General features: G+C 35.8%; 1 protein-coding gene across 1 annotated transcript in view; it reads right to left on the minus strand.

Moving 5' to 3' along the window:
* COL21A1 (collagen type XXI alpha 1 chain) overlaps positions 1-12,380 on the minus strand; it is an 86,042-nt gene that overhangs the window by 52,616 nt on the left and 21,046 nt on the right. Inside the window, exons 9-11 of the mRNA XM_076332964.1 lie at positions 4,182-4,235; positions 3,201-3,254; positions 660-713 (exon numbers count right to left, since the gene is read on the minus strand). Coding sequence (XP_076189079.1) covers positions 660-713; positions 3,201-3,254; positions 4,182-4,235 — 162 coding nt within the window. The remainder of the gene's footprint in view (positions 1-659; positions 714-3,200; positions 3,255-4,181; positions 4,236-12,380) is intronic.

Genomic DNA, 12,380 nt, shown 5'->3' on the forward strand with positions numbered 1-12,380 from the left:
GTCCAACACTGCTGGTGAGACAATCCACAGCTCGCAGGCTTAATGCTTCTGTTTTCAATGGAAGGCACTTTGAGTTTCTGGTCACTTCAATATAGCTAGGTACCTAAGTGAAAATTCAGCTCTTTGAAAAGTGCTGCACTCTTCTGAAGACTTTATTTGAAAAGTTTAAAACAAAAATTTTTAAAAACTAAGAAGTAAATTCAGTTGAGTACTAACACAGAAGAGCAAAAGATACGGTTTATGATGTTTTGAGGAACGTACACGTGAAATAAACTCATTGGGTTAGACCAGAACTATCCTTCAAAATGCTGACACTCAAATTGAATGACTTCAAGAAAATTATAGAATTATTTTTATTTCTTTGACACATTATTTGTGATGGAAAAGGTTCTATGTAGTAGTAAAATCAAAGGTCAAAGTAATTAATATAGAATCCCATAGAACAGAACAAAAATGAAAAAACCAGGCTGTTTGATATGTATGTAATGAAGTCCCACAGCATGTATTTTCCTTCAATTTCAGCATCATATCTGTTCATTTTATGTAGTTCATCAAATGCACTGGCATAATAGTGTATATAAACTTATTTTTCCTTTAAATTAAACTATAGAGCAAGCTGAAACACATGAATCCTGTAACAAGAAATATTTAATTTCAACCTTTGGTGCTGGCATCCCATGTAATCCAGGAAAACCAGGTAGTCCACGGTCACCCTAAAAGTGCAAACACATTTTAAATCCTTATTTCTAAAATAGTAGTAATATACTGTAATAACATTCATATTCTCAATGATCAACAAATAGTGGAAAGACACTATATATCACCCTATCAACTACATGACATTGGTATGCTGACTGATGAGAGTTTGTTGATCTTTAAACAAGATTCAATACATAAAAGAAAAAAATTAAACAATCACTAAATTTTTTAGAATAAATTTTACTGTAACCTCTCAATAAAGCCTATGGAGCTACAAAAGTAGCAATTTAGCTTTGACAAGAGGAAAAAAAGTTTTGAAAAGAGCTTTGATAACCTCTGTAGGAGCTGTGATAATTCTACCATCCATTCCTAATTCCCGAAGAATAAGGAAATTCCCTAAATCTGGGATGGCTTTGCTCCTACCTCTTACTGAAAATATCACAGACCTCCTGACCTTATCAAATTTCTCACCAGCTTACTCTGGATGAGTGAAGTATTAAAAAATAAGGTATTAAGTACTTTCTCTAAAAAATAAACAAAATGAAACCAAAATACACTGATAAAACAACTTTGGCACTTTGACAAATGAGTTGTCATTTCAGTGGAAGAAAGAATCCACTTTGGTAAAAGCAGTTAGCAATTGAAAACACAAGCCAAAACATCAATTCTTTTTATTGTCCTCACAGGTGTCAGATATCAGGAATTCCAAAACTACCTGACTTGAAACAATAAAAACAAGCTTAGTTGCTTGTTTCAGTAGACTGGATCTACTTCACTCAGGACAAAGAGCCAAATAATTTTTGGACAATCACAATGTTTTCTCTCTGTTAATATCTAACTTTATATTGAGCAATATATTTCAATTTGTTTATTACATTTCAATCTTAAAGGAGGAACAGTAAATTATGCTCAGGAATTTATTTTATATAATATTTCAAGTTCTAAGACAAAGGGTAAAAGAAAGACAAAGGGTAAAAGAAAACATGTCTCAGTGGTATTTATCAAAATCATTCATGTCTAAGCAGATTTGGAGAGGTCTGTCACATATTCACAGAAGACAGGAACACAACCACAGGAAGGATAGCTTGTGGGTTAATGCTATCGAAATATCTCTCAACAAGTAAGTATTGAACACAGGCAGTGGAATGGAGTTCAAAAAATCAGCAAAGCTCATAAAATATACACTTCATGCATCCGCTGCTTCTTAGCGAAAAAGAATGGAGCCTCGATTTCTGCTCAAAAGTAGCGATTCAATTATTGGATAAACTAAAACACTTGGCAATGGAAACAGTTAAATTAGTTGCTATAGAAACTTTACAAGTAATGGAATGAAATTAAGAGATGAAAATTTGGGCTGAATCATCAGGAAAAAAATTGTAATGGCAAGACCTATTTTACAATGGAAGAAGTTTTCTAAAACAGTGGTGGAAGCCCTATTTCTTGGCACGTTTTAAACAAGGCTGGACTGAGCATTAGGAAATATTCTATCTGTCACAACCCTGCACTGCCAGGAGAATTGAGTTTTTCATCATCAGTATCTTACTTTCTGCACGTGGCACAATACTGACTGATCAATTAGATTAACATCAATTAGATTAACATCTAAAATCAATTAGATTAAGATGCCTAAAGCACAGAACACATAAGCACATTTTTCAACTCTAATCATGCATTTGAGAATTCTGCTGAACCATGATGAATTTAAGGACCTGTTTTTAATATTAGGAACTTTAGAAGAAGGAAATTCTACAGTAAAATCTGTTTGGAAAACAAGTGTTTGTTTTACAAAAAAGGCTTTGAAGTTTTAATAAACCAAAAACAAAATATGTTTTTATCACAATGAACTTGGAACTTTTCTAAACATAGAGCAAAAGTGTAAGAAAAGGGGGGAGAGAGATATTTACATATCAATGAGATTTGCCAATAGCCAATGGCTAGTTTATTCACTGTGTATACAGGAGATCCAGATTCAAGTTTATCCTGATTACCAGAGGGGAGTTATACATAAGCTTCCACATCTGTCTGCAGCTCCAAGCTACTGGCTACACCTCAGCTAGAATTTTTCCACAAAAAGCTTTGGTTTCAATTAGTCAGTGTTTTCTGATAAAAAATGCCATCCAAAAATTCCTACCTATTTCATCTGGATGCTCACTTAAAGAGAAAAAGGGTAAAAAGAGATAGAAAGAAACCATTCTAACAGATGTCTGTATCGTGCTTCCAGGTACCCGTATTTAGATATGCTTTCTAAATATAAATCATTCAGTGCAATAAAGGTGTTACTGGCAGTGATAAAGCTTATATGAACTTTATTAAATAAAGCAGATTAGATTCAGAATTGAAGTAACACTCTAAATTTAGGATTCTTATTCCTTATTACCTTTTTAGTAAACAATTCTCAAGAAGCCTTATGTGAAAATACTGATATTATTAACTGTACGACCAAAAATAATAAATGGTAAGAGTAAAATCTTTTTATCTATTACTCTTTTTTTTTTTTTTACCTTAGTCCCATCTTTCCCCGGCTCTCCCTTGATACCTGGTAAGCCACGCGGTCCCTAAGAGAGAAAAAATGAAAACCAGCTCAAATACTAATACAATCTGATAGAGAATGAGACACAGAAATGTAATACAACATGACCCAGGGACTGATGTGTCAGCTGGCTGATCACAACATTTTGGTAACTGGATACAAAAGCAGAACCAAGCATGAAATGTATCCAGCATGTATGAATATGGCACGCTATCATAACCCATGACTGAGGAACACCAAAACAATTCTTTGCTCTAACCAAGGACCACCCCAGGAAAAAAGGACGTCACACAGCCAGTACTGGTCCAGAGATGTCCCCTTCCTTTCAAAATGTCCATCAGACAGCCTTCACATATGTCATGTTGCAGGCTCCCTCTTGGCCCCAGCATGCTCTCAGATATTTAATTCAACAAATTAGTAAGTCCTCGACTATCCAGCCAGACTGGATCATGCCACAAGTAAAATACAGCACTGGTTTCCAATAACTGTCCCAGTAAGGGCTACTAAATTCATACAATGAAGAAAGAAAAAGAATTCTCCTCCATCAGTCTGGGCTTTATCTGAAACCTTCTTTTGGACATGTGAATTGTGGGTAATCAATCACCATGACAAGGTTTCAGATCACTGTTACTGATTCACAGAAAAATGGAAGGAACTACTGTTTGGGTTCTCGATCAGGATGAAAATGTCTAAGCTCCAGCTGAGTCCTGCTCCTACAGGCCTTACCTAGCAATGATTAGATTTGCAGTCTAACTGTCAGCCTACCTACAAACCCCAAAGCCACGTGAGTTCCAAAGCAATTCACCCAAGGATGGCCCCTGACTTCACGCCATCCCTCGAGCCGTTTTCATTCCCCACACCTCAACTCTCAATGACAAACAATGGATATTGGGAGAGAGTTGGCGGGATTTGTCTCAGATTTTCAAATTCTAGGAATGAAACAGAAACTTACTTGAACCCCTGGAGTTCCTGGGATACCTGGAGTTCCTGCTGATCCCTGATATCCCTAAGGAAACGAAACCAAGACTTGTGACTTTTCATAAGTTATATATACAAATTTCCAAACACCTATTTAAGGAAAAAACAATCCTCCTGGTTACTAGAGAACTGTTGTCACAACCCTGTCATTTTAGGTCACAAATTTCAGTAACTGCTATCACAATCATACATTTGAGATTTAGATTTCAGCTTTCAGAAGCTTTCATCTGTGCATCTGAAGTTTGCAGCCTCCAGACTTCATGCTGAAATCCGTTATTTTAGAATTGTTACATGAGAATGTAACAAACATATTGTTTTATTCCCCATTGGGGGGGGGAAAGAACAAATTAACCCATATACGTAGACACTTTTTTTTCCCTCTCTCTCTCAAGAAAAACAGTTGAAAAATGATAGGACTTTTAAAGGCTTATTTTCAGTTACAGGAATAAGCTTTAACAAACAAGGCATGTTCTAATGCGTTATGCAGCTAGTTTTATAATATCTCTAAATAATAAAAATTCCATTCTCAATACCAAGCACTTAGCTATGGACTTGAAGGTATATAACAGGCTATGCAAGTAAAAAAATAATTTGAATGACTGGGACTACAAAAAGAAATACTAAATAATTCATGAGTTGAAAAGAGAATTTCAGGAATGCTTTACTAGAAATCAACATTGGCAGAACAAGAGAACCTTTACAGAACCCAAAATATATGCCTGAGGTGTTTTGGTAGATTGGATTCAATGAGTACAGCAAAGATAGCCAGCTTTTATGCAAAATTAACAAGTACTTTAAAAGAATCCTTTAACAGAGGCAAGTAACTGAACAACAGGAATTTTACTTAGCTCCATTAAAACCACATCATTCCAATGAACAAAATTAGCTACAAAGAGGGTTTTTTGAGAAAACATACAAAACATGAAGAGAAATTGTCCTATAAAACTCTGAGACTATTTGGCTCAGACCTTTCAACAGGCAGCCCAAACTAAATTTGATAAATCCCATAAAATGGACTATCCAATTTCAAATACCCAGAATTTGATTTTGATTTGAACTGGAAGAACTAATAATCCCATTTCTAAATGAGTTGCAGTCTTAAAAACTTAGCACAAAATTTAATGGGGGGATTTCCACACTGGTAAAAAGGAGCTAACAGAACCTTTTCAATACAAGGAAGGCACTGTGTATGTCTGATTTCTTCTTTAAATCAGTCAGAGCTTCCTGGGAATAATAAACAGAGCTAAAATTATTTGCTGGGTTAGATACAAGAGAGTACTTGCTGTGCCCTCTTCCCAAAAGACATTTGAGCAGATGCCTGACAAGCCAGCTGGTAATGTTTAGTTTAGAAGTAAACAGAATTCTAGGTCTCTGTCATACATGGATCCTTTATCAAGCATTCCACTTTTAGTGCTCAAGGTGGTTCTAGCAAAATCAGCTTTAACAGTAAATGGTGTAGCATTCCCAAATTGCTTATAAGCTTCCCAGGTAGCTGAAACAATTCACCAAGCCAAAAAATGCCTTTAAAAGTTTCTCCTTTTATTTCTTCTCCAAAAAAAGCAAAAAGTTTGTATGACTTCCTGTAGGATATAATTCTATATAAATAAAACTTCATTCCACATTTTAGATCTCTGAAATGCAATTTCCCTTCCTTCTCCTTTCAACTGAGTAGGGGAAGAAGTAGAGGAGGACAATTTCCTGGCTGAACTGAATTTCAAAATTCACGAGATGAATGAAGGATGGCAGAAGAGTTTTCAGCTTACAAAACTGCATACTTAGCTCAAAGCTAGATCTTGTAATGTGATTTCAGAGCAAATCAAACACATTGTCAGTGTGTTTTTTTAATGGAAAGCCGGAACAGAGAAGATTCAAAAGGAAATTCACAGAAAGTCACAAAAATGAGAATCACTGTCTGGTACAAATAACGCAGCAATTGTTTGGACAAGTTAAAAACACCTTCTATAAATTATGAAAACTGGCTTTCACAAAAACTGAGCATGTCTTTGTATCACTACTCCTTTTGCAGTATGGATCATTAATCTATATGCTACCGCCTACAATTTTTTTGCACTAAAGTCAGCTCAAGTCCTCCTTCCCTAACCTCAAAGCCCTCAATAGGAGTATGTATGTGACACACATACATATGCTCCAAGAACAGCTGTGCCATAGCTGACATTTTATGTAAAAGGGACAGAAGTGAAAATTCCCTTTTCAACTGACACAGATGAGTTGAGGACTGAAGGTTCACTTTCAAATAAGGTGAAAGCACTAAATTTGCCAAGAAAAAGAATTCTTTTTATTTGGACTTGGTCTTCTCTCATGAACTTTTCAGAAGACACACAAATGGTGTAAAAAGTATTATAGCTAACCCTGAATTTGATACTCAGTTTTGAATCCAGTTGCCTAAACATAGGCAGCTCCTGCCTTTTGAGATTCCCTAGACACCCACCCAGTGTTAGAAGACAGTGGCACAAAATATTTGGGAGGCATTCATCCTTTTGAAGCAGCAGCGTGGCTTACAGCATAAGAATCCCATACCTCTTGGGGTATATTAGTTAAATATCTGTTGACTAATACAGGAATTTAGACACCCAGTGTCTCTGTACACATGTAAACACTAAATGTAGGTGTCTTAAACTGAACCCCACCTATAATGTTTTATCAATGTTGTCCATCAGCAGTACTCCACAGCACTTTGTTTATATTCTCATTAATTATTTTACATCAGTGCAACTGAAATCAGGATTATACAAAATCTCCCTCTCAATTTGTTGTGGGTGGGAGCAGTGCTGATAAATTTCTACTGCCTGAAAATCTGTAAAGGCAAAGTGATAAACAGCAAGATACTGAGATGCTCAGTTTTGTACCAGATGGCTGGGTATTTAAAAAAAATCACAGACAAAATGTAACTTTGGAATTTAAAGAAAATGGCAATAATTTACACATAATTCTAAGGGAATAAGTTGAACAGACTTCTTAAGCCAAAGAACTTACATAAAGGACACAGACAAATTAGCAATACTGTCATCATCAGCGAATTAAGAGCCTTGCTGGAACATGAAAGTTAGTTTACCTCTAGGGAAAAAATCGACCAAGGACATATGACAAGTATTAATTCCAAAGAAATTTTAGGTGCAATAGCAAAGTAAACCTCAGAAGTATATCTTCAATGCACTTGCATGCCTAAAGGACAAAAGTTCAGACAGCATTCATAGGTGTATCACATCAGACAAATATAAAATAAAAATAAAAATAGAGGATGTACTGATAAGGCAATGACAAGTGCACTGTGCACTTCCTTACTGAAAAGCTTTTGGAGTCACTGAACAACATAAATGACAAAGGCATGACAACAGGACTACTTGGGAAAGACAAGGGAGAAGTAAACAAGCTCAATTTGGCTAGGAAACAACCAAGGGTCAACAGTAACGGTCTAAAGATATTTAAGGACTGTAACCACTAAGTAAACAGAACTATTTAGGGTGATGTAACTAAGCATAATGGAATTCAACTGCAAAAGAAAAATTTAACTTGGTGTTAGGAAAACATCCTGACAGAGAGGTCTGTGGACCTCTTGTGGAAGTCTCTTACAGAAAATCTTTAGCACATTTAAAGCACAATTATCTAATGCATTAGAAGAGAAGTTTTCCAACCCTTTTCATAAAATACATTACATCTTAAAGGACAGAAATTCTTATAGCTATTCAGACATGTATCTACGCCTACACTCAAATTTGCAGCCATGCTATGACCTTCTCCCTCACTGGCAATATCAGTAACTAAAATCCTGCGAGGCAACAGAAATGTTAGGAAGTACTTGATGCATTTGAATTAAGTGTTTTAGCCTTTCTCTGAGAAGTTGTTTATCATCTAATGTTTTTGCCTCAGGTCCTTCCTCCTCCTTTTCTCAAGGAGTAGAGTTAGCTCAACTCAGGACCTCAAAACAAGTGTCATCTCCTCTCTCCTCCCTCTGTTAAATAGCACGGCCCTGTAGAAGCACTTCTCATGGCATCTGCTTCTGCAGGCTACCAGAGCTGTCTCTGCAGTGAAGCCTCTCTGTCTACACATACCAAAACATGAAAATGAAGGACAGATCCAGCATTAGATTACAAAGGTAACTAAATGCAGCTTTTATACTCCAACATAAATTTGGGGATGACTCCTGATCAAAGTTTGTAATCACGTGAACATTATTATGGGAAAAGTACAGAGAAGAGTTTTTGTTGCCTTGTCTGTTGCCTTTTTTTGCTTTGTTTTGGTTTGGCCTGTTTAATTCTTTCTCCATTTGATTCCTTCCATTGGCTACTCCGTCATCTGCCAAGGCTTTCATAGCTCAGAGCTGCTAGCAGTATATTTTACATGAGCATGATGTTCTGGGCTCAAATACCACAGAGGGGAAAAAAAAAAAAATCCATCAAGATTATTAAATAAAAGGTCATAAATCCAGCGTAAAAATTCCTGAGCTTCAGACTTCTGGGAGATGGGATGATGTACCAAGGGAGTGTAACTTCCTGCTCGCTGCTTAGATGTTCATGCTTATCATCTTGCCCTTGGGCACTGCTGAAGATAGTCCTATGGCCTTTTGTCTGAAATATATAGCTGTATGCAACACAAGTCAGCATCAGGCATCACCCTCATTTCAAAGTAGTAGGTCTCAGTGAAGCCATTACATGACTGTATTAGTCAGAATGGAGTAAATATATTTCCTCTAAGAATAACAAGGTCACAGTGTTACTGAGGAATATGTATTTTTCTGGAATTGAGAGCAACATTTTACAGCTGAATTATCAACTGTCTGTGAAAGTTTCCTGAGCAAAGTAGCTGCAGAGTTTGTATCAACTTAAATCCCCAGGCAAACCATCCAATAGCACAGGTAATCCTATGTATACATGAAACTATTACCCATTTTTATTCCAAAAGTACTGTTGAAATAGCTGGCCATTGCCATTATACTAAGTTCATCATAAAAGATTCAGCCTTCAGTTGGTCACCAAATATTTAACTCTAGGTAGTACAGCTGTAATAATGTTCTATAGTTTTTTAAAAAGAAATATTGGAATGATCAGAAATTACTTCTTATGTGAGACTTTTGATACCTTATGAACTCTGTATCTGGGTATATCAGTAAAGTCAGTCTCACCAGATTATTTTTAAACTGCTTATTGCTTGTGGACACTGTAAAGACAAGGCAAATGGTTCCAAACTTTCATGAATGAAACTAGATGGAATACTGGAAAATTGTCCAGATTTGCCAGCTGTGTGGTTCAAAGTTCAAAATTGACAAATAAGTGTATTTTTTCATTTCTTTCAGCAGACCGATAACTTATCACCTCTATTAACCACAAGTGATCACTGCATAGACTCTGTTCATTTATTCTTCCCCTTAATTTGAGTTTTTCCCCAGTACATATAAAGTATCCATTGGAATAAAAAATGGCCTTGTGACTGCACAGTCAGGCTGCTGAGCATTCTCAGGGCCAGCAGCCACTCCAGCTGCTTCTTTCTGATGAATAATGTCCATTAAAATGAGTTCTAGTTGAGATTCAAATACTATTTTTACCCTTGTGCTTATTTACCAGTGTTATTTCTCCTGACAAGACAATTTAATCCTTTCAGGTCCCGAATGACATTTTTGATTGAAAAAAAATTATTTCCATTACTTATTATGCTTCTCACTTTTGTGCTTTTCTCCAGTTACTTCAATTGATCTTTTCTGTATGTATCAGAGTATGGAAAATAAACAGAGGTGGCAATTAAAGGGAAAAAACAAAGAACCTATAAACAAAACCATTTAAAAAACAATTACAGAATGACTGAAAATTAGTCATGTTTATGCTCACTTCCCCAAATATTACAGCAAACAATTTTACTGGGTAACACCAGGTGAACAATTACTTTCTGGTAATATTGAAGATATTAATGAGAATTGGTTTGAATTGTTCTGGACTAAAACTAACTTTAAGTATTACAACAATCTAGCCAGCCCGCAAACAATAAACTAAATTTTCTTTGATGTTTTACTTCAAAAATCAGTTACATATAGTAATATAAATACATGCCTAAAACCTTTCTCAGAGGAAGAAACATTTTGTTGACCAGTTATACTGTTCCAAGAAAATGAATACCAGATAGGCAAACTGGAATAACTTTAGAGAAGAACATAAAAATGTGTCTGGGAACAGAAAAGACCGACTTTCCAGGAAAAGCTTTTCATGCAAAAGCCATTTGATTAAACAACACCGACTACACAACTACCTGTAAGGCTATTGTGCTGTCTGAATTAAGAGCTTGCATTTCAGAGTTCCCCAGGGGATACAGCTAAAAAGATTCATATGAGCAAAGTTATCTCAAACAAGGAAAATCACTGACAGCACAGAAAACGTGCAAGTCCTATTAGCAAATAAATAAGTAAAACAGAAAGAAAAAGACAGAGAAAGGAATCTGTTTTCCTGCACAGCATATCTAAAGGGTCTCACATCGTTCCTGGCTAAAAGCTAGCCTGTAAAACTCTCAAGAATCTACTGTAAGGAACAATAATGTACTGGCCAGAGCTGCAGATGATCTAATAGGTTTGCAATTATGCCCTTACAAAGAACAAGTGCAAAAAGCTACAGCTGATTTTTCAAAAAAATTAGTCAGCTAATAAAGCTATAGGACTTAACTGTAAGCACTTCAAATAACATATGAACTTCAACTCAGCAAAATGGTAAAATTTCTCCTTTAGCGAAGCTTCTTGATTCTCTTCTAATTGTCTGAGACACTTTTGTTACTCTTTTTTATGTTCAGAGAATGCCCATCTATGCACATTATGACTCACTCGCAGGAAAAAAAAAACGTAACTGCCAGATTACAAAGTTACAGAAAGACTACAGTATAAATTTATTTCTCCTTCACGATTCACGCTGTTACAAATTTCAGTGCTTATGGGAAGATATACAGCATTGAAGTGGAAACCTGTCAATAAAAGTATGAAAAAGTCATAACAAATTGTTTCTAAAACAATACTGTTGCAGCTGACTGGACACTTCAGAAATAAAGTCTTAATCTATTTTTTAAAAGAGAGAATGGAAACTGACAGTTCCCTACCAATATCCAGTCCATTCTGGCTTCACTAAAGCTTACACAGTATCACTTTATTTTTCAAAATATCAGAGTTAGCTGGATTAAAGACAGCTTTGCTATGCTTATCCATACTGCAAGTCTACTTCTAGCAATCGGCATGGTCAAACTGTGGTGTACACTTTCTCCCATGCAACTCCAGGTTGAGACAGTTTGTATACCTGTCTTTGTACAGGAGAACGGGACCGCTCTTCAGAAGCTTAAGCACCATCAATAATCAACTGAAAAGTTATTCTGATTAGATCACACTTCCCCAGCTCAGATTCCACCCATTCCTATTTTAAAACCAGCATTTTCATGCTTGTCTTCAACCAAAATGTAGTATTTTATAGCACTGACAATTTCAGTTCAGATTGTTTTCTCTATTTCTAGTTCCAAAACACTTTGAAGATAATAGCTATCAAAAGCTGTTTAAGACAAAAGCAAAAGTATAAAAATGTTTTTATATCACAGGAAAAATTGGGATCTTTGCTTGTGGAACTACTGAAAAATTCATGTACTCACTGCTCTCCTGGGCCATCAGGCTACCATGGCCAGGTTTCAATATACCAAGTTCCATATTTTAAAACAGAAGAATTTTCAATTTTTAGAAACAATTGCGTTTCTTGTTTTCAGTGCCTATTTTTTTCCTATCAAACTAACTCTGCTTCCAAAAGGAATCACCACAGTTAAATGAACCAGCTGCTATCCCTAAGAAAAGGCCAACACGTAACTAAGCAACAAAATAGGAGAAATGTGAACATTTTATGATGTGTAGCATGGAGCCTTCTCTTTGTAACTGGTAATATTTATCACCCTTACAGCATACACACTTCCAAGTAAGTATCAATCTCACTGTTTCCATCTTTAGCTGACATAGAAATGAAATGTATCACTAGTATTAAAAATTCTTAACAGAAATGGAACGTTAGGTGTTTTTATGAAGCCGTCAAAGTTGGTGGGTAGTGCCTTTTTAGTAGGAATAACATGCAAGAGGTACTAAAATTGATAAGCAAGGGCAGATTCGGGAAAGACTTGTGATTAGTTACAATATCCTCATGAATCTTTCCACAGG

This window comes from Aptenodytes patagonicus, chromosome 3 (assembly GCF_965638725.1).
Source record: "Aptenodytes patagonicus chromosome 3, bAptPat1.pri.cur, whole genome shotgun sequence".
NCBI classification, from domain to species: Eukaryota; Metazoa; Chordata; class Aves; order Sphenisciformes; family Spheniscidae; genus Aptenodytes; species Aptenodytes patagonicus.